Source organism: Tupaia chinensis, unplaced genomic scaffold (genome assembly GCF_000334495.1).
Source record: "Tupaia chinensis unplaced genomic scaffold, TupChi_1.0 Scaffold000248_1, whole genome shotgun sequence".
In the NCBI taxonomy this organism is placed as follows: Eukaryota; Metazoa; Chordata; class Mammalia; order Scandentia; family Tupaiidae; genus Tupaia; species Tupaia belangeri.
Genome location: NW_006159726.1, coordinates 1,781,525 through 1,804,594, shown reverse-complemented (window position 1 = coordinate 1,804,594; position 23,070 = coordinate 1,781,525). Strand labels below are relative to the sequence as shown.

The window sequence follows — 23,070 nt, the reverse complement described above, 5'->3', positions numbered from 1 at the left end:
TTTGGCTTCTCAAGTGATCTATTCTGAGGTACTTTCTGCAGAACTCCTTAAAGGATCCCCAGCAGGACTGAGGCCCCAGTGCCCTGCTGGAGTGATCAACTCATTATATAATGCACCTTTCTATCAGCTCTCTCCACAGCCTTGTTTTCACTCTTCTCAGTCTAATTTCAGCTCACTGGCATTACTTCCCAGTATGAATTATTTGCATAAGAGCCCTTGTTTGAGGCTCTTCTTTTTGGGGAGATCCAGCTCAAGACAACCACGCCTTCCAATCAAGATATTCCTTTTTTAGTCAAGTAGTTCCTATGATCTAGGAAACATGTCTAGCTCTCTAACATGGTCAATTAATGCTTAACTTATGAAGGTCAAAACTGTTTCCTATAATTGAAGTATTTTATAAGCATCTTCTTTTCACTCCAAATACAGCTGAGTACATGAAAGAGAATGGAGGTAGGAGCAGAATCCTACAAGAAAGACTCGACAACAGAGCTCCAGGCTTTACTGTGTCTTCAGACCTGTGATTCTTAGCTGTTTGTTAAGACTGACTGAGAAAGTCTGTGAAGACACCTGACTCCCTACCAACCTACTATATTAAACTCCTCATGTTTGTGTGTTTCAGCACATGAGTCTTTCCAAAACTCCCCAGTCATTTGGATGTACACTCTCAGTTAAGAATCATCACTGTAGACCCATTGAGCTACCCAAGAAGAAAATCGTATCCAACCAGTTATTAGTGCTACCTCACCTAAAATATACACAAAGAGATAACTGCTACTTTCAAAATGAGTATGAGTAAAAACATATATTAGCTGTCTGCAAAAGACAGCCCAGAACATTTTGTTTCTTCAGTAGGTATAGCAAGATTGTCAATCCAAAATTAAAATCTAAATGACAGGAATCTATTAATTTCTTAAGATACTATGATGGCTTAGGTACCATAAGAGATATGGGGGATGAAAAGATGAATAGGAAAAAGTCTGCTTTCAAGGATAGTTAACACCAGTGTATCAAATGAACTGGTCACAACTTTACTTTTTTGTCTTCCACTTTTCATTTAAACCTGCTCAGGGAGAGAAGTTTCTCCCCTTATGTTTGAAAACTCTGTTAAGTCTAACTCCATCAATCACTCTTTAAGTAAGAAATGATACTATGGTTTCTTTAACTCACAAACCACTGTCTCAACTCAGTAATTTACTGTGTAAAAAAATAAAATCTTTGAACTTGAACTCCCTTCTCCCAGTTTGGACCAGTTACAGGGATGGCCATGCCATCTTTCAGGGGTATGTGGTTAACTTTCTCTTGTTTAGCTTGCTAACCATGGATCCTGGAACATTATGGGCTAGATGTGTAAAGGAAGGAGAGAAAGGTGTTTACTGAATATTCCTACTAGGTTGGCTTCTTAGAAGATAGTTTTAACTAGTTAGTTCTCATAATGTCCTAGGTCTGTATGTTATGACCTGGATGTTATGAGAACTGATACTTTCTTGTGGAGGACACTTCAGAGTTTTTGTTTTCCAACTTTGACACTGGCCCTGACTTTGACTCTCACACCAGGTGGTAACTCTCCTTCAGTTAGCAATTTTGACCCCTGTTCAGCTTCTGTTTTCTGACAGTCTCTGTGGCAGCGCATCACTCTATGGTCAAAACTATCTTGAGCAAGATCCAAGGTTTCGGATTCTTCACAGGTGTGTCACGCTCTCAAAGAGGTCTCCTTAAAGTCCCTCTCACTGGACTTGATATGAGAAGGTAGTTTTCTGTCCTTCCCTTTTGCTCTGTGTTAGATTCAGAGCATGGTAGCTCTCTCCAGAGATCTTGTCATGAATCTACCTTTCATATACCCCTCCCCACTCTTTTTATATTCTCAAGGTCAAGGTCTTTTCTTTTTCTTTTTAAATTTGCCAGAGGGCACGTGTGACTGCTGGAGCGAGACAGAGAGAAAGAAGGAAGGTAAGAAAAACAACTCCCAAGGGGAATGATCATGCTGCAATCTCATCTCCTCTATTTCTTCCCACTTCCAGTATTTTGGGCACTCAAGTGCCTGCATCTGATGTATTTCTCAAGCTGCCAGGTCTGGGACTCAAATCACATGGTCAGTCACCTGGGATCTAGCTATCTTAACCACTACACCATGGGCTGGCTCAGGTCTTTCCTTTGAAGCTTTCTATTTCTGTCTATCTCAGGACTCACCTTGGTAACTGACATCCAATGTAGCTTGGCACCTCAGTCAAATCATTTAACAAGATGGCACAATTGCAATATCATGTGGTAAGTGCAAATAAAAGATCTATGAATGTGACATTGATAGAATGAAGAAAATGGCCCCCTCACTCAACTGAAGGATGAATCATCCAGAAGATTGCTGGAGAAGGCAATTCCTTATTTTACTCTTTAATAATGGACATACTGGAGTTAGTAATGTCACAACTTTTCAAAGGACTTTTCTTGAGGGGAGCATGCTCAAGAAGACATCCCTATGCAAAAATACATGATAGACAGGTTTTTGAAAAACCAAAATGGTTACAAAGAAAATCTTAATAGGTTCTTTAATTTCTTCATTTAGTCTCTGCTATGATTTGAATGTGTCCTCCAAAGTTCATGTGTCAAAAACTTGACCCTCAATGTGGCAGTGTTAAGAGATGGAGCCTAATGGGAGGTATTTCGGTCATGGGAGCTCTACACACATAAATTAGTTAATGCCATTATCATGGGAGTGGATTCCTAATAAAAGAATGAGTTTGGCTCCCTCTCGTTCTCTCTCTAGCCCACGTGATGCCTTCTTCCATTTTATGATTGAGCAAGAAGGCCCTCACCAGATGCCAGCACCTTGATCTTGGTCTTCTCAGTCCCCAAAACCATGAGTCAATAAATTTTCATTCAATATGAATTATCTAGTCTGTAGTAGTCTGTAACTGAAGTATAAAATAAGTCTCTAGAGTTCCTAAAAATTTGTGCATGTAAGGCTAGCTCTATGGCCTGGTGGTTAAGGCACATGGATCCCATGTGGCCAACCCCATGGTTCAAGTCTGAGATCTGGCTGCTTAAGAAAAACTCCAGACTCCATGCCTAAAATCCTGAAAGGAGGGAGGGATGAAGAATAAGAGGTTGTAGTGTGACCATGCCCCATGGGGGCTGTGCTTTCTCCTCTCCTTCTCTTTCTGTCTCTTTCTGGCAACAGTATGCACCCTCTAGAAAAAAATTTATTCCCATAAATGCCACTGTAATGCCACTGTAATCTCAAAAATGCTGCAATTATTGATTAATCTTGGAGAATTTCTTAAAATTTTACATATGCTAAGACTAATAAGCTTTATTTTCTAAAGGAGAGCATGAAAATGTCATTTATGAATTTAAAATACATCTTGGTAAAAACTGACCTTGAGAGTCAAGAAGTATGAATACTTTAAAATAATGATCTCATTTAAAAAGTAGTTCAAATAAAATTTAATGGACTGTGAAACTGTAGTTTTAAATTGAGTGTACCTAGTAAAAAGCTTTGCATTGATAGGGAATATGAAAGGTCAACTGAAATATTATAATTATCTTAATAATATACACATTTGCTTATTAAGATGTCAATTATTTTGAAAGGTTTTTTTGGGGGGGGGGTTAAAGCAAGGAGCCATGTCTCTTGGCATCCTTATCATATCACAATTAATCATTTACCAAGTGTTCACACACATACTGCCCATGATGGATCATGCAATCAAAATATATGCTTCATCAGGGCTGCAAGAAAATTTTGACTAATTGCTGTAAAGCCAGAATTATATCCTAATACTAGATCTTGAGTTGATCTGTCAAAACCTTGAAAGTCATTTTCTGAAAAGAAAAGACAGCGGACATCTGGTCAATCAACTTTATTTATAATTAACCAAGTATGTTTTAATTACCTTTATATTGAGACATAATGGAAGAGACAGAGTAAGAAAAGACAAAATTTTTACCCTCAAAAATTTAAAAATCAGCTGGAGACGTACCACATAAGACAGTAAGAATTAAGGAGAACTACTCAGTAGCATTTGAGCCATGCAGGAGAACTTGGCACAGAGTAAACCTATGCAAGGGGATGCCATCAGTGACTATGGAGGAGGGCAATTGGGGTATACATCCTGGGAGGTGAGAAAAGCAATGAACCTGTGTTTCAGTCCCCCAGTTACCAGTGGCTTATTGTAGACCTTGGACAATTAAGTTACACTCCTATTGGCTTCAGTTTGTTTAACTCTAAAATAGAAGGTGAGGACTAAATGGTATCTAAGGTCTTCCAAGTACTATGATACAGGGTTTTAAGGACAAATGCAAAAAACCAGGGAGGGTGAGGATGTCATAGGTAAGAGGAAGGACAACCACAAAGCCACAGAGATGGGAAAAAACTAGTTATTTGTGCAGGATCAAGGAATGTTGCGGGGCAGCAAGAACCTCAAAGAAGCCTGTTTAACTGTTCTACAGATCCTGAGAGCAGTAGATTGGAAATGGATGAGACAATGTGCTAAGCCAGGTCAGCGATGCTAACCAAAGACCAAAATGGAGAGAGAGATGTATTTCTTGTGGTCAGAGTCTGACTTATCTTCCTCCTCCTCACCTTACTCCACATCCTTTATGTCTTTGTGGAACTTCGTTGTAACCCTGTCCCAAACCGATACGGTGAGCTTTGGTAGCAAACGCTCTTTCTTTAGACTCGCACAAGCAACCCCCTTTTGTGGGCCAGAAAGCCAAGAGCCATTGCTGAAAAGATGGTGGTCAATCCAATCAGCCTCAGCAGTCCTGGCACAGAGGGCAAATGTCTCTCCATGAAGGTTGTGGTGATGGGCCGTGCAGGAACATCCTGGGTTCAAAGAACATTTGGTGTTAGTACAGGGTTTATGCACTTTATTCCAGTAAACCTGTATTTCCTTCATTTCTCTGAATGTGACCTACTCTTTCCAACCTCTAGGCTGTTAAACATAATGTTCCCTTTGGCCAGTTGTGGTGGCATAACAGTAACACAACACTCTGCAATGCTGAGACCATATGGGAATGGTTGAAATCCTGAGGCATCCCTGTACATGCCATGAGCGCACACATGTGTCTGTGATCCTCACTGGCTGAGGTCGGAGGTAGGATTGTGGTATGAAGATCCTGTTGGATACAGTCTCTCTCTCACATTAAATTAACTAACTAAAAAACTAACATGGGGTGGGGGTGGGGGGGGATGTGACATTCTCTCTACTTACAGCATTCGCTTCCTCTTCCTCACTGGGATCTTTACTTAACTTGACCTTCTCAGATAATCTTTCCTGAGCCCTTAGCTTAGGATGGACCCCTCTTTTTCCATTCTCCCTCAGCATGTACACTGTATTATACTTGCACTTTTTGTTCATTACCTATAATCTCTACCAGGTGTTGAGCTCCACAGACATACTCTGCTATACCCTTACCACAATGGTTGATGCTAAACATGCAGACCATCAATGTTTTCCAAATGAATGAATCAATGGCCTGCCCTGCTTTCATTTCCATCACATACAGAAGCACTGAGAGACTGGGATGACTGGAATGCATGGCAGGGTTTTGCTCTTTGACTTCCCACTTAAAAAAACAGGAATACTTTAACTTTGGCTTTTGTCCCCTGTGATGTGTTTTTTTTTTTTTTTTTTTGGAGAGATTTTCACTGTAGGGCGCGTGCGCTCGCCAGACAGACAGAGAGAGACATAGAGACAGAAAGCGAGAAATCACCCCCCGGGGGGATGGTCACGCCGCAATCCCTTCTCCTCCATTCTCCTCTCGGGATCTTGGGCATGCACGCACATGCGCCCGGCGTGAGTTTTAAGCCACCGGGTCCAGGACACGAACCACGGTCGACTACGTGGGAGTCCAGCGACATAGCCATTACACTAACTGCTGGTTCCCCCCCGTGATGTGTTTTTAATCTATCCTCTGTGTACCTTTCCTTCCAGCCAGAAACATTTCCTGGGGTTTAGTTACAGAATTGATACATATATTGGAAAATGAATTTTTAATCTAAATATGACCCTTTTCCCCTGGGCAACTTTCTTCCTTCTTCTACTCTCTATTAAGAATCACCAGGTTAGATATTTATTCAATAGGCATTTATTGAGTTCTTAGTATATATAGAACTTTCAGAGAAATGTCTCCAGTTCAGAGGAAAAAGCTCTACATTCATGAAACATTGTATAGCCTACCACAGATTCTGGTTCTGACTGCCAGATTTCATCCTCTGGAATCTTCCCTATGGCATGCAGGATCTGAAATTAAAGAGCACATTGGTCAATAGCAAAACTGGTACTGTCTTCTAATCTGCTCTTTAAATGAAGGTCTAAGCAAATGTCTCTTGGGATGTTCATCAAAAACACCAGGGTAAAGGCCAGAGCAGTCTACTCAACCTTTAAAAGGCTCCCCAAACTCTTTCATCTATGGCATAAGAAGTTCCAACTATTATGCTCACTGTAAATTTTAATAGCTGTGAACACAACTTAATAGGGATAAGATCAGAAGAACTGTCAGGGAAGATAAAATGAATTCTGAGCTCTAAAATAAACCTGTTTGATTCTATAATATCAGACCTAGGTTACCTCTCAAGTATAACTATCATGACCTTTTGCCACTTGGGCTTTTTTACTTGGGTGACATGTTAGAAACTTTTGTTATTGTTTAAGGGGAAGGCATTCACTTCACCTGAGATTGCTGTTAAAATGGTGTTCCATAGGATTTCAAATGAAGGTCACCAAAACATTGACCTCCAGGATCTCAGACATCTTTGATTTGCTTGTGGGTTTATGAATTGCTCCCTTCCCACAGCCCATGACTCTGGGCCCTACCTCTCGGGCTGCTCTCTCCCCAGCCTCCACAGCCCCCTCCATGTAGCCGCTCCAATGTGTGGCAGTCTCAGTGCCTGCAAAGAAAATCCTGCCCACTGGCTGGCGCAGAACCCTTGGAACAAAAGTAAAGGGAGATAAAAGTGGTCAGTCTCAGAGCCAGAGACAGCTTTCTCACAAACAACAATGCTGGTCACTTTCCTCAGATTATAAACATCAAGGTGAATATTGGCAGTTTTGAAGGAAAGTTCATTAGGTTCCTCTAGCTATGTGTGATCTTTGTCATAGACAAAACGGAATGAGAACCAAAGCCCACATTTACATCATGAGCTTACAGGTAAACGAACTGACATTGATGGAAGTAAAATACAGATTTGCTTCATCTACATGAAGTGAGGGACTATATGAGCCCAATCACATATGGCTCTCTTTATGGCTCACTAGCTCTGGGCAAGGTAACACATGCCCCCAATTCCCCACCTGGTTATTCCACCAGTGAACTTGGCAAATCATTCCCTCTCATTGAACTCTGGCTTCTTCATCTCTTTCTTTCTCTTTTAAAAATTTTATCCTTTCTTTTATGAAAGAAAGAGAGAGAGACCTCCCAACAAGATGTTCATGCCTTGATCCACCTCTAGTCTCAAATGGCCTGGATCATGGACATGCATGTGTGCACTCTGCTTCTTCAAAGAGGTCGTAGGATATGAACCAAGAGCATTTCCCACGTGGGTCCAGTTGAACTACTGCTGCACCACTGCCTAGCCCCTGGCTTCCTCATCTTTTAAAGGGCATGGTTCGATGATTTGAAAGACCTTTCTAATCAGTAACATTTAACAATACTTTGGGTCTGACAATAGCACCATAACTACCATTCATTAAGCACTTGCCTCTACCAGTGTTGAGTTTTACTGCATTAAGTGGTAACAGTGAACATGTGTTGGGTGCCAAGTATTCTTTTTTTTTTTTTTTGAGAGAGATTTTCGCTATAGGGCGCGTGCGCTCGCCAGACAGACAGAGAGAGACATAGAGACAGAAAGCGAGAAATCACCCCCCAGGGGGGATGGTCACGCCGCAATCCCCTCTCCTCCATTCTCCTCTCGGGATCATGGGCACGCACGCACACGCGCCCGGCGTGAGTTTTAAGCCACCGGGTCCGGGACGTGAACCGCGGTCGACTACGTGGGAGTCCAGCGACATAGCTATTACGCTAACTGCTGGTTCCCCCAAGTATTCTTTTAAGTGCATTGATCCTCAACACAAATTTGTAAGGCTTACTATTACTGTCCCCATTTTGCAGATAAGAATAGGAGACAGCCTGTGGCAAACATAGTGATATTCCACCTAGATTATCTTCAAAAAAGGATTATTTATTCTGGGAGTGGGAGTGCTGCCAGAAGGTGGACTTTTTATGTCAACCCTCTTTGGAGATTACCTTCACTGAAGACAACTGCCTCTTGTCAGACCCCTGAACTCACATTACCTCATGCTTCTTCCCAACAGCAGTTACATCCAGTCACTGATCATCATGGGCCTATAAAATTCAAAGCCTGAGACCCAACTAGAGACTATTCTAAAGGGCCATTCTAGTTCCAGGATTCCCTGTGGAGTCAGTTGAAGCCCTCATTGGAACTACATTGTGGCTCAACTTTTTCCTCTGTCTACCCTTGCTTTCTTCCCTTCCCTTTCACAAGTATTAATTCCAATGGCATGCCATTCCATGGGTTGTTGGAAAGGCCATGACACATTTTTGCATAGAAAAATATGCATCATGACTTTTCCAACAACCCAATATATCCTGTCCATTAATTGCTGTTTTAGACTCTTTCCTAGGACCTCACCACCAACAAAGACAAGGTAATTTGCTCTAGGTCACAGCTAGTAAGTGGCAGAACTGGTATTTGAACTCAGGCAATCTGACTCTAGAACCCACAGTCTTAACCACTTGGTTATACTTACTCTCTCCACTGCATTATTTCTTCAATCTTTTTAAGAACTGTATGACTTAGCTACCCTTATCATTATTTTTCATTACACATGAGGAAACAGAGGTTCAAATAAATGGGTAGTGACTTGCCAAAAGCCACACTTCTAGAATAGCAGAGCTGGGATTTAAAACAGGTCTACCAGATGTCAAAGTCTCTCTTTTTCTCCTATATGCTTTGCCTGGTGTATCATCATTAGTGGCCACATGCTATACAAAGAGATGGAAGTGCCACAGTACTTAGTCTATATGGGAGACAATTTCTTGTTACTCTGACAAAAATACCATAAGGGAAGCGCCATCAACATGCCAGTATTCACCCTATCTCAGATAACCACTGTATCAGATGAGAGATGTCAAGAGCTAGTGCTCATGTCCATTCTTAGTCAGCACTGCATACCACTGGGCATTTTATCAAAAAACAAAAAAACAAAACAAAACAAACAAACAAACAAACAAACAAAAAACAAAAAACCAAATAGGTTAGCTGGATTTGGTGGATTTTTCTTCATCTGCACTTTGCAGCCATCAATAAAAAAAAGGGCCCAGTCGAGCTGGTGTAGTCCATAGTGTACTGTCCATGGTGTGGTCCATTGTGGACTATGGTTCTGGAAGCCACATGACTGACAGCAAGGAATCCTCTCCCCACTCCAGTCTTGAAAATATGTTGGGCGTGTATGGGTACACAAGATCCTGAGGAACTAGAGGGCTGGGGGAAGGGGATCTTGGTGAGATGAGACCCTGTCAAGGATGCTCATCTTCCTCTATCTCTCTTTTTCTCTATCATTAAAAAAAAGAAGAAGAAAGGAGGAGAGAAAACACATGAGTGTTTAGAATATTGGTATACTGATAATACATGGAATGATCTGAAATTATCACATGCCTAAGGATATTCAGGAAGAGTTTCCTGCAAGAGAAGGTGGATTTACTTTCTTCTTACTAATTAAACAATGCTGCTTCCCCTCACATGTTCACTTTTCTTCTTATTTTCAAACAGAGGGAATTAACTTAGCTAGAGACCTCTGGGAAGTCTGGCCAAACCCTAAAGTTAAATACTGGGTTGTTGGAAAAATCATGACGCCTTTCGCATAGAAAAAGTTATGTTATGACTTTTCTGACAACTCAATATTACAAAGAGAACAAAGTCTTAGAGAACTAATCATGCTAACAATCAGAATACAAAACTGTATGTGTCAGGCAGTGGTAGAAACTAAGGCACAACTTAGCTTAATGACAGTACGGTTTTTCAAAGTAGGCATGCAGTACATGACAGGAGTAACACAATTGGACCCACATGGGAAAGGCCCTTAGTTCATGTCCTAAGACCTCCCTAAGCACATGCAAAAGTTCATATGATCTGGACTTGATGAAACTGGAGTAGATCAGTGCATGAAGATCTGTTAGGGGTTCTCTGCCATGGAAGACATAAATAAATACACACTAAAAAATATATAAGATTACAAGATTGGGACCAGCAGATGGCCTAGCAGCTACATTGTTAGACTTCCACATGGTCAACCATGGTTCAAATTCCAGACCCAGTGACTTGAAAATCATGCCAGGTACATGTGTGTGCATGTCCAAGATCCTGGGAGGAAAATAGAGGAGAAGGGATTATGGTGTGGCCATCCCCTCTGGAGGTCAATTTCTCACTTCCTCTCTCATGGTCTCTCTCTGTCTCTCTGGTGAGTACATGCATGCTAAGGTAAAAACACACACACACTATATATATATATATATATATGCATATATACATATATAATACACACACACACACACACATATATATATACATGTAATGCTAAGCAAAGTAAGTCAGACTATGAAAGACAAACACTGTATATCCCCCACTCAATATATTCTGAATGTCTGCATTCCATGGTAGAAATGGAAAGACCTGAAGACATAATAGCAGAGAGTACAAGTGTAGATACCAGGAACTATAGGAAGAGGAGTGGATAGCAGGTGGGTGGGAGGGGCTCAGGAAAGAAACTCTTAACAGACACAAAAATGTAATGTTCTCTCTTGAAAATGATGTATCCTTGATTTGACTGTCATGTACTGCATGCATACTTTGAAAAACCATACTGTCACTAAACTAAGTTGTGCCTTAGTTTCTACCTTATTAATGGAAAATAGTATAGGAAGCTTGATGTGTCCTTGGGGAAGAATAATGATGACACGGGGCTAATGTAACAAGTTACCACCAATGCCTGATATGATGGCATTGGTCTTGCTTCTTTCATGTGGTCAGGGTCAGCACTTTTCTAGCACTCTTTATAGGATGGAGCATAAAACTTGCCATTCTGTGGTCAGAAATAAATCATATCACACTTCTGATTTAAGATTAACTAAAAACAAAAGCAGTGCAACAGTGGCCTTTCTCTCCTGAAATTTTGCATTCCTAGGGCTGGTCCTGTAGCTCAGCATTTAAGAGAGCTGGATCCCACATGACTGACCGCAGTTTTGATCCTGGTCCTAGCTGCTTGAAAAGCACACCAGGGGTGTGTGTACATGTGCCCAAGGTCCTGATAAGATGAGAAAATGGAGGAAAAGGATTGCAGTATGACTACACCCCATTGGGGTATTCTCTCTCTCTCTTTTTCTCTCTCTCTGTCTCCCCCCCCCATCTTTGGAGAGTACACATGCCCTCTGACAGTAAAACCAAACCAAATTATATATTCCTGAATGTGTCATATGTGTCATATGAAGTAAAGGATCTTACTTTTCTTGTTCTGATTTTCCATTCTATTCTCAATGTCATTCACAGGCCAGCATGTGGAGTTTTACCCCAGACCTTCCAGGAACTTATAGGATTGCAAGTATTTGCTCAAACCTTACCATTCTCTCTGCCTGAACTGTAATCCTAATAGCCTTTCTTTGCCTCCTATAACCTTCAGGTGGTATAGGTATGAAGTCTTCACAAATATCTCTAAGAAAGGTTAGCAGCTTGTCCCTCTAGGTATTCCCATGGTATTTTTCTTCTCTTCTCTTTTCTTTTCTTTTTCTAAAGTTTATTTACTTCTTGAGGGAGAGAAACAAAGAGAGGCATCCCCAACAGGGTCTTAAGACCAATTCCCCACCCTAGCCTCAACCAGCCTGGATCAAGGGCACATACATGCCCCTGGCATATATAGGGAGACCTCAAGGGGCAAAGTCCATACCTCCCCACGTAGGTCCAGCATCACAGAATGTTGCATTACTACTGTGCCACTGGATGACTCCTCCATGGTACGTTTATGCTCCTCTATTAGGGCACTTATCTCAGTGCTTTGTAATAGATTTTTGATGTTTTTATCCTCTTCCTGTCCCCACTCTGGCCCCTAACACTGTCTGCTCCTTCTCAGCACAGTGGGGTGTCCTTCATATTGAAGTTTCCATCACAGTGCTTGGCAAATGGTTGGCACTTAGCCAATAATTGCTGAATGACAAATATTGTTGACAAATTCTATACTCTGAAAATAAATGATCCAGTAGCTTTTATCAGGTGGTGCCCTTTGGCCCCAGAATTCTCTTAGATAATATTTTTCCATCTTCTGGAAGATACAGAAAGTGCTAACCAAGTTCATTATGTATTTTCTGATAAGTAGGTTTTAATCCTTCTTTGACCAACCAGTTATGGACAGACTGCTTAGCTATTTCCATTTACTTACACCCTTTGTTTATTGTATAATCTTAACAGACTTTCACTCACCATTCTACATTTCCTAATTTGTTTATACTGAGAGCTCTTGGCATTAAATTTTTGCTTGGCTTAGTGTTACTTTAATGGTCATAATAATTGATATTATATCATTAATTCATGTCTTCTTGTCACCAAATTCAATTACCTAAACATTAATGGCTCATATGTGGATGTACAATACTGTAAATGCTAAAAGCCATTGAACTGAGCACTTTGAATAGGTGAATTGATGGCATATGAATTATGTCTCAATATAGGTGTTAAAAAGTAACGCATACTCTTGGGGCCAGCAGGAAGTGCAGTGGTTAAGGCATTGGACTCCCACATGTGGGTAACCCTGGTTCAAGTTCCAGACCTGGTGGCTTACTTTACCACTTTCCCTCTCTTTCTTGTCTCTTTTTGGCGAGCACATGTTCCCTATAGCAAATCAATAATAGTAAGAAGAAGATGAAATAAGTAATTAAAAAAATAACACATACTCTAATTAACACACTGATTATTGCCCACTATATGTCATCTAGTGCTTTCTCATCTATCTCCTAAGGAAAATGAGGGACAGAGAGGTGACCCGTCCAGGATGATGCAGTTGGTTATGGGTAGACTAGGGACTAGAACCCTGGGCCAGCCAGGTGGCATGGTGGTTGAAGAGACTGGATCATACATGGCTGACTGCATAGTTCAGGTCTCGGATCCAGTGGCATAAAAAAGACATTGGGCATGTGTACCTGAAATATCGAGAGGAGTATGGAAGAGAAGGGGTTGCGGCATGGTCATCTCCCTTGGGGCGGGGGGTTCTTTCTAACTTTCTTTCTCTCTGTCTCTGTCTCTCTCCAGCAAGCACACGTGCTCTATAGCAAATTTAAAATATATATACTAAAACCTAAGTCCCTTAATGCCCTGTTTAGAACTCATTTTGCTTTTATAATATTGTACCCATGTTAGTTTAGCACTTATACAGTTGCACTTGTGGAAAGTCTACTGAGTTCAGTTTAGAACTCAGTATAAGGAAACGTCTATCCTATAAATGAACCCTCTGACTATATAAATTGCTATTCATTTTTTAAAACTTTTTTTTTGAGAGAAACATTTTCGAAGGGTCTCACACTGCACTCCTTCTAGTCTTTTCCAGCTAGCCAGGATCATAGGTGCAGAGCACACACCCAACGTGCCCAGGTCAACCCAGGAACTGAATCTCAATCTTCGATATGGCTTCCATCACTGCAGAGTACTGTGCTACTGCTATACCACCATGATTGGGCCTAAATTGTTATTCTTATGCTGTAACCTCCAGTGGTTATATTGATTGGGATTGCTCCTCCAGAGGAATTAAGAGTGAAAGACAGACTCCTGGTGCACAATTATAATGACTTCATTCATAAGACTCACAAGATATAGTAGTCCCCCTTATCTGTTGAGGAAAAACATTCCAAGTCTCCATGGATGCCTGAAACTGTGGATAACACCAAACACTATATGTACTATTTTTTCCCCTATATATACATACATACCTATGATTAAGTTTAATTTATAAATTAGGCATGGTAAGAGATCAATTCAGTAACTAATAATAAAATAGAACAATTAAATCAATATACTATAATGTTATATGAATGTGTGCATACTCTCTCAAATTATTTTATTTGTATTGTACTCGCCTGTTTTCAGACTGTGGTTGACTGCAGGTATCTAAAACAGCAGAAAGCAAAGCTGTAGATGTGGTGGGTACAAGGAAATTAATTTTTTTTTTTTGCAGGGGGAGGCATTTAGAAGAACCAGGAGATAAAAGCTATATGAATCTGTTCACAGTTAGAGTTGGGATTTCAGGTGTAGGGGATCTTAGTCCCAGCTTAGAACATTTTTACTCTACCTTCCATATTGAGTCATGATCCCAGGGGGGAAGTAGGTGGTGTAGCAGCCCCCAGAGTACTGCTCCTCGCACCAGTTCTTCTCTTCATAGTGTACTGGCTGCAAGACAAAATAACAAAAGCTTGAAGGAGATGCAGAGGAAGCTATCTAGTCTAGTATAAATCAAACACACTCCAATAGTCTTTATACTGGCAAATCAATGTATTTCTGAAATACAGTCTCATTATTGTGATGTTTTTGAAGACATGCCATTGGATAGGTAAATATCCTTGGTAATAAACTATGAAATCCAAACTTTAGAAAGCTTTCTCAGGGCTGGCAGATGGCATGGTGGTTAAAGGTGCTGGACTCCCACACGGCCGACTGCAATTCGAGTTCCGGACCTGGCGGCTTGCTCACTCACTTTCTCTCTCTCTTTCTCTCTCTGTCCCTCTCTGGTCAAATTGAAATAAGTAAATAAATAAGCTAAATAAAATAATTCTTAAAAAAAGAGAAAGCTTTCTCAATTGGTTCATTCATGTCTTTGATAGTGTTCATAAACTATAATTTCTGTTTCCAGAGATCACATGCAGAGAGACAGAAAGACAGACAGACAGAGAAAGAGAGAGAGAGCACTCCCCAATGGGATGTGGTCACACTGCAATCTCTTTTCCTCCATTCTTCCATCCTGTCAGGATTTAGGGCATGCATGCATGCATGTCTGGCATGTTTATTAAGCCTCTGGGACTGGGATTCGAACCATAGTTGGCCATGTGGGATCTGGCTCCCATAACCACTAGGCAAAGGGGCTGACCTATTCATTTTTAATATTGCCCTTACCTGTTAAGTTTTTAGTGTCGGCACCAACAATTAGTGTAATGGCTATGTCAATGGACTCCCATGTAGTTGACAGCGGTTCGAGTCCTGGACCCGGTGGCTTAAACTCATGCCAGGTGCATGTGCATGCATGCCCAAGATCCTGAGAGGAGAATGGAAGAGAAGGGATTGCGGTGTGGCCATCCCTCTGGGGGGTGATTCCTCGCTTTCTGTCTCTCTCTGTCTTTCTAGTGAGTGCACATGCCCTACAGCAAAAATCTCTTAAAAAAAAGTTTTTAGTAGCTAAATGTTTGAAGAAAAGTTTTACAAAGGACTGATGCTTACTGGGAGGGTTAGACAGGGGAAAAAAACCAGAAACACATGTTTGCCAAAGAAAAAGGATGACCATATTCATGGTTTTGGTGGAAGTGAGGTTTGTTAAGGGAAGCTAGATAGAACAAACTAATGTTTTGTGACATGTTGGTACTCTTCTTGATGGTGGTAATTGTAAATAACCATTGGTTTGAAAAATAAGTTTTTGCCATGGAGAAGCAAAATTTTAGCTGAGATTTTTCAAAATTCAAACTCTTTATTCAAGTAACTAAACAGATGTTTTATCATTAAGCATTGTTTTGAAAAGATTAAAATCAGCATAGCAAGTTTTAAGAGAAAATGTTAGGTTAAAAACAGATTTTGAAAAATGTTTTGTTTAAAAAAATGTGCAACCATATAGCTACTTTGGATAATTATCTGTAAATAGGATAGGCATTCTATTTACAAAGAATAAGTCCCTGTCTGATGGGTTTATTGGTCCCAATCTATTGGGATGTCACTGTGCTGCAGGTCCAATAACTACAGACCACTTTTACCTCCTGAGCATCCTTCTCTAGCTGTTTCCAGCCAATCAGAAAAAAAGGTTGAACTTTATCTTTCATCTTTCCTTACTCCCAGGAATGTCTTCTACACAACAGACACCAAAGCAAGATAAAAGCGAGTGGCCTTCTCTATGCCAAGAGCAAAAAAAGACAGGACCAACTTAATGTTATCAGGAATTAATCCTCCACATTCTTTTTAGGCAAAGAGACTTTCCCACATGAAAAATGATCAACTATTTTGGAAATATGAGAACTGCTTTCTTCTCCATCTGAAGTTCCCCAAACAATCATCTTACACATAGCTGGAAGAACTTTAATTACAAATGGCTTTAGCCTGAGAGTGTCTCAGAGCCTAACCTCAAAACAGTTCAAAGGTCTGCCAGGGTAACATATCTTGAACAGCTTCTTATTTATTTTTTTAGAGGTTTTTGCCTTAGGGTGCATGAGTTTGCTGGAGAAAGAGAGATATAGAGACAGTGAGAGGGAAAGTGAGAAATCACCCCCACAGGAAAAATGGCCACATTGCATTCCCTTCTCCTTCATTCTCCCCCAGGGATCCTAGGCATGCATGCACATGTGCTTGGTATAATTTTCAAGCCACTGAGTCTGGGACTGGAACTGCAGTCGGTCATGTGGGAGTCCAGTGAAGTAACTGCTATGACATCTGCTGGTCCCTTGAACAACATTTAAAAAAAGGAAAAACTAACAATTTTTTAAAGAGATTTTTGCTAATGAATATGTGTGCTTGCCGGAGAGACACAGAGAAACAGTGAAAAATCACCCCCCGGGGGGATGGCCATGCCATAATCCCTTCTCCTCCATTTTCCTCTCAGGATCGTGGGCACACATGCACATATGCCCGGCATGTGCAACAGAGTTTTAAGCAACAGGGTCTGGGGCTTGAACCAGTCGACTAGGAGGCAGTCCAGCAACATAACCATTACACCATCTGCTGGTCTTCAAACTGACAATTTTTAACGATGTTAGATAAATATTTTTTAGTGTGTATATATTTTTGGTTTTGTTACTTTCTTTACCAACCCCAAAGTCTAGGGGCTCTATCCATTTTTTTCAAAGATTTTTTTTCTCCATAGGGCACTTATGCTCACCAAAAAGAGACAGAGAAAGCCAGAGAGAGAGAAAAAGTGAGAAATGACCCTCTAGGTAGAATGGCCACATGTAATCCCCTCTCCTCCATTCTCCTCTTGGGATTTTTGGCATGCACACACACATGCCTAGTGTGTTTTTCAGGCCACTGGGAATGGGACTTGGACTGCGGAGTAAGCCATGTGAGATCCAGTGCCTTAATCACCATGCCACCTGCTGGGTCCAAGGCTCTACCTATATTTAAACTGCTTAAATGATAAATGAAAGCAAAAATTGAAATGAAGCACATTCCTTATTTTTACAAAGGGCCTTCAAAAGGTAAAGGAAAAATGTGTATTATGAAAAAACTGGTTTCAAAAGGTATATGAAAAATGTGTATTATGAAAAAACTATGGGTGAATTTCAAAGGTTTTTTGCACCAAAATAAACTCATATTTTCCATGAACTTTTTAAAGTACTCTCATATCATGTTTCTCTCCAAACCAATTAATTGTTCTTGCTCAATTGCTGAGAAAGAACTCCAAAAAACCTCAAGAGCATTTGTTTCATCTATATCAAATACAGAACATCTGCAATGGGGGGGAAATATCTTCCTTTAAAATAATGAGCAGGACCAGCTCCACAGCTTAGTGTTTAAGGAAGCAGGATCTCACATGGCCAACTGAGTGGTTCAAATCTCAGCCCTGGAAACTTGAAAAATATGCTGGTCATGTGTGTTTGTGCCCAAAATCTCAAGAGGAAGATGAAATAGAGGAGAAGAGATTGTGGCATGACCATGCCCCATTGGGGGGGTGCTTTCTCTTTCTCCCTCTCCCTCTCTGTCTCTCTCTGGTAAGCACATGTGCCCTCTGGCAAATTAAAAAAGAAAGAACATAATGAACAGAAATAACAAAATCAAAAACCCAATGAACAAAAATAACAAAATCAAAAACCCACAATTTGACCAAGCAGAAGCAAGCCACTCCAAAGCTGAGCAAAAGTGTTAGAGAGATAGGACTAAGCCATGTAGCTGCTCAACTAGATCATGCTATGTAGTGCAGAGATTTGGATTTAAGAGGCTTAACAAGTTAAACATTCTTGGCCTCTTCATTAGATTTTTCTCACACTTTCACTGCTCATTTGTACATCAGTCTCCACTGTCTTCGAATGCTTCATGGAAAACAGGATTCAGTAATCACTTTTAAAAAGTGACATAATCCATGTCGAAATCATTAAAAACCCAGCAGTCTGGTAAATGTCACAAGAACATAGATTTGTCATTGTAAATATTGGGAGATGTTTATGGCTATTTGTAATGAGTACCCTCGACCCTCTGGCTGTCACCAAATGCCCAAAGAAAGAAGTGATGGTTTGCTTGCTTACCTTACTGCCTCCCTTCCCTGCCCCAATCCCACCTTTAACCACTCCAGGGTTCTAGGTGGGATGGTTAGGGCTGAACCAATCAGTCTATTTTTCTTTCACCCCTAATGTTCAAAGTAAAACAAGGCAGAAAAGGGGACAAACAAGAGGGAAGCAGGTCATCCTACTTTGATCTGTGAGACAATGAGGGGAAGGATGGATGTAGGTTTATAAATTTAAAAACTGACCAGCACCTGTGCAACCCCTCTGCAAACAGATTCAGAAAAACAGGACTGTAAGGGTCAAATTGCACAAACCCATTCATGCTGGCTCCTTGAAGACAAAGCAAGCGCTCGCTCCCTTAGGAAAGGGCTGAGACACAGCCTTACCTGCAGGGCTTCTTGGGATCCCAGAACTTTTGCATAAAGCTCACAAAGTTTCTTCAACCTACGAAATAAATAAATAAGTAAAGAAGGAAGGAAGGGAGGAAAAGAAAACATAAGAGATACCTATCCCCTCATTTAAAAACAAGACTCTGGGGACCAACAGTTAGGGTAATGGCTATGTGGCTGGACTCCCATGTAGTCGACCATAGTTCAAGTCTCAGACCTGGTAGCTTGAACTCACGCCAGGCACATGTGCGTGCGTGCCCCAGACCCCAAGTGGAGAATGGAGGAGAAGGGATTGCACATGGCTATCCTCCCTGGTGGGTGATTTCTCACTTTCTGTCTCTCTGTCTCTCTCTGTCTTTCTGGCAAGTGTATGTACCCTACCCTATGGCAAAAACCTCACAAACAAACAACAAAAACAAAAAAACAATAAGACTCTGTGAGCCATTACTTACAATTCAACATTTCATTTTTTTAAAAAATGAAGGCACTTGGTTCTGCTTCAAATGTCTCCAGTTTGTAAGGTTCTGAATATGAGATTATATGAGATGGCAAATCTTTAAGAAAGTGAAGTGTCACATTTCCTGAATCACTGGGAGCATGCAGTAATTTGTTCATTTATTCAAGAAAATATACCATGTCCCTTGTAAGTGTCAAGTACATCTGCTAAGCAATGGAGATTCTGGCCAACTCAAGACATACCCTTTCTTTTTCTTTTTCTTTTCTTTCTTTCTTTTCTTTTCTTTCTTTCTTTCTTTTTTTTTTTTTTTTTTTTTTTTTTTTTTTTGGGAGGTTTTTGTTATAGGGTGGATGGTTTTTGCTATAGGGTGCATGTGCTCGCCAGACAGACAGAGACAGAAAGCAAGAAATCAACCCCCAGGGGGGATGCCACGCCGCAGTCCCTTCTCCTCTATTCTCCTCTTGGGATCTTGGGCATGCATGCACACGCGCCCGGCGTGAGTTTAAGCCCCCGGGTCCAGGACTTGAACCGTGGTCGACTACGTGGGAGTCCAGCGATATAGTCATTACGCTAACTGCTGGTCCCAAGACATACCCTTTCTCACTCCACTTCCTATCCACTCTCAACTCATGGTCCTATATGAGGCAATGGGCACAGTGGAAAAGTGTGGAGAAAAGGAAAAGCTTTTAATTCTGCTTCTCTTACACCCTGAAAGATCTTCAGCAAGTAACTTAAGCTTTCTGAGCTTGTTTCATCAACAATCCAGCATGAGTTTTTCAATAACAATTTAAAACAGATTGTGTCTGGGCTAGAAGCATCAGCATCATCCCAGACCTTATTAGAAATGCCAGTTGTAAGGTCCCATCCTAGGTCTCCTGATTGGGAAATGGGAAGGACAGCAACCTGTGTTTTCACAAGCCTTCCAGTTCTATAACTGGCATATAGTAAATAAATGCTCAATAAATAGTAGCTCATAAGAAATTTAGTCAGCTGGAGGAATTGAAAAGAAACCAATATTGTAATGTCAATTAAGATATGAGGCAATAGTTATTTTAATAGTTATAGAATAACAATGCTAAAGGAAATCTTTGTGATGATTTGGAGGTAAGTCAGTGATTATAAAAAAATTATTGTTTTAAATATAGGAAATTATTTTACAAACTAAAGTGCATGAAAATGTCTTATTTTTCTCTCCCCCCCCTCTGTTTTCACATAAATAAAAGTTCGGTACAGACCAACCTCACAGCCTGGTGCTTAAAAGAGCTGAACCATGACCCACTGGAGGGAGTGCTTTCTCTTTCTCCCTTTCTCTGTATCTCTGGCTGTCTCTGGCAAATGCACATGCCCTCTGGCAATTAAAATATAGTTTGGTACAAGCAGAGGAATGAGTAGACAAAACTAAGAACTAAAATTAAATTTGGAAACAGAAACAACTATGTAAGAAAATTTATAAATCATAAAGATAGGCATTTTAAACCCATGGGGAAAAGACATATTATTTAATAAAATGGAATTGGGACAGACAGCTACCAAAGAAAGAAACAAAGTTGGACTCCTTCACTACTTCTGACAACAAAACATATTTCAGAAGGATCCAAGTTTTAGATATAGTAAATGACACTATAACAGTAATGGAATTAAAGCAAAAAGTAATTTTTATACACATGTGGATCAAGTCTCTCTCTAGATACCCTAGCAAGTGGTTTCGGCTTCTGCTTGAAACCTCAAAGAGTAGAAATTCATGATCTCAAATAGCAGATAACCAGCCTTCTACCTTCCTCTTCCTCTTCACTGCCTGAAATAATAAGAGTAATGTTTCATGAACTGCACTAATGATACCAACTATTATTGAGAAAGACAGAGTGGCCATTGGGCTACCTTTATAGGGTAGGGGAAAGATTTTTCTTTTTTTTTTTTTTGGAGAGGTTTTCGCTACAGGGCACGTGCACTCACCAGACAGACAGAGAGAGACATAGAGACAGAAAGCAAGAAATCACCCCCCGGGGGTATGGTCACGCCGCAATCCCTTCTCCTCCATTCTTCTCTCGGGATCTTGGGCACGCATGCACATGCGCCCGGCGTGAGTTTTAAGCCACCGGGTCTGGGACGCGAACCGCGGTCGACTACGTGGGAGTCCAGCGACATAGCTATTATGCTAACTGCTGGTTCCCGGGGAAAGATCTTTTTTTGTAAGGTTTCGGCCATAGGGCATGTGAAATCACCAGAGAGAGACAGTAAGAAGGAAAGTGAGAAATACCCCACAAGGGAGGATGGCCACATTGCATCCCTTCTCCTCCATTCTCCTCCTGGGATTTTGGGCATACACACATACATGTCCAGTAAGGTTTTCAAGCTGCCAGGTCAGGGACCTGAACTGCAGTTAGCCATCTGAGAGTTCAGTGCTTTAGCCACCATGCCACTGCTGACCCCAGTAGTGGGGAAATTTTATAAAGGAGGTAGGATTTGGCTACACAGAAAGATGGCAAACAGATAAAGTATTGAGGGATAAGGAAAACAGCCAAGAGTAAAGAATACAAGCAGGAAAAGGTAGGAATGCTTGAGAAACTGGTTAGATACCCCAAACAGAACAGTGGTAGCTAAAACTACCTTATTATGGACAAGCTTTGAGTGCTAGTCTGTGAAGCTTAGATTCAGGCTATCATTAATGGGAAGTCACTGAAACTTTGGGGATAGGATAGTGGCATGCAACAAAATTCTAGAACTCAAAAAAATGTTGGGAGGGTAGATGGTGGCACAGCAATAACATAATGTTTTGTGAGGTTGATCCACATGGGAAGGGTCCAGATTGGCATCTGCAAACCTTGATGAGAGTAGCAAGCATACATGTGCCCATAATTCAGGGCTGGCTGAGGCTAGAGGTGGATCATGGCATCAAGATTCTATTATGGACTGTCTCTGTGGTGTGGCAGTAGGTGCTGCTCAAGGGAAACCAGATCTCACATGGTGACCATGGTTTGAATCCCTTACCTGGTCAGCCTGAAATAACTCCAGGCATGTGCCCAAGTGTCTAGGATTCAATGGATTGAAAGACTGGAGGAAGAGGCTAATCTGTCTCTTTCTCACTCAATCATGAATAAAGAAAGAAGAAAAATAAAAACAAAGAAATAAATAAAGATACAATTTTAGGGCCAACCTGCAGCCTAGTTGTTAAGAAAGTTGATTCCATATGGTTGACCATGGTTCAAATTCCAGCTCCTGAGGCTTAAAATATATGCTAGGTACATCCATGCATGCTCAAAATCCCAACTGGATGGAGAAAAAAGAGGAGAAGGGGTAGAAGCATGCCCATGCTCAGTTGGAGAAATGCTTTCTCCCTTGCCCCCTCTCTCACTGCCTTTTTGTCTGTCTGTCTCTGGCAAGGACATACAACCTCTGGCAAGTACATATTTTAAATTATAAAACATTTTATGCATACTTTGAAAAATCATATTGTGCCTCACAAAGATGTACGATGATGAATCCTGAGATGGCTACTGAACTTCAGCTGCGAAAGATTGCTTTCAAGGACCAAAAATGAAGATATTTTGCTGAGACTTCTCCCTACAGATTCATTTATAGAAAAGCATAAACCCAGGCCCATCCTGAGATGGCTACTGAACCTGAGCTATGAAATACTGCTTTTTTGAGGTATGCATGTGGTTTTCATTTTTTGCCTTTTATAATTAAAATATAAAATTTTTATTGTCTTTTTTCTTTCTTCCTTCTTCTTTCCTCTTCTCTAATTCTTTTCCTTTTTCCTTT

General features: G+C 40.8%; 1 protein-coding gene across 1 annotated transcript in view; it reads right to left on the bottom strand.

The window, feature by feature from the left end:
• Nucleotides 1–4,639: 4,639 nt before the first annotated feature.
• Nucleotides 4,640–23,070, bottom strand: part of MAOB (monoamine oxidase B) — a 148,702-nt gene continuing 130,271 nt past the window's right edge. Inside the window, exons 11-15 of the mRNA XM_006148865.2 lie at nucleotides 18,849–18,906; nucleotides 14,346–14,443; nucleotides 6,816–6,927; nucleotides 6,180–6,242; nucleotides 4,640–4,822 (exon numbers count right to left, since the gene is read on the bottom strand). Of these exons, the coding sequence (XP_006148927.2) occupies nucleotides 4,670–4,822; nucleotides 6,180–6,242; nucleotides 6,816–6,927; nucleotides 14,346–14,443; nucleotides 18,849–18,906 (484 nt within the window). The 3' untranslated portion in view covers nucleotides 4,640–4,669. The remainder of the gene's footprint in view (nucleotides 4,823–6,179; nucleotides 6,243–6,815; nucleotides 6,928–14,345; nucleotides 14,444–18,848; nucleotides 18,907–23,070) is intronic.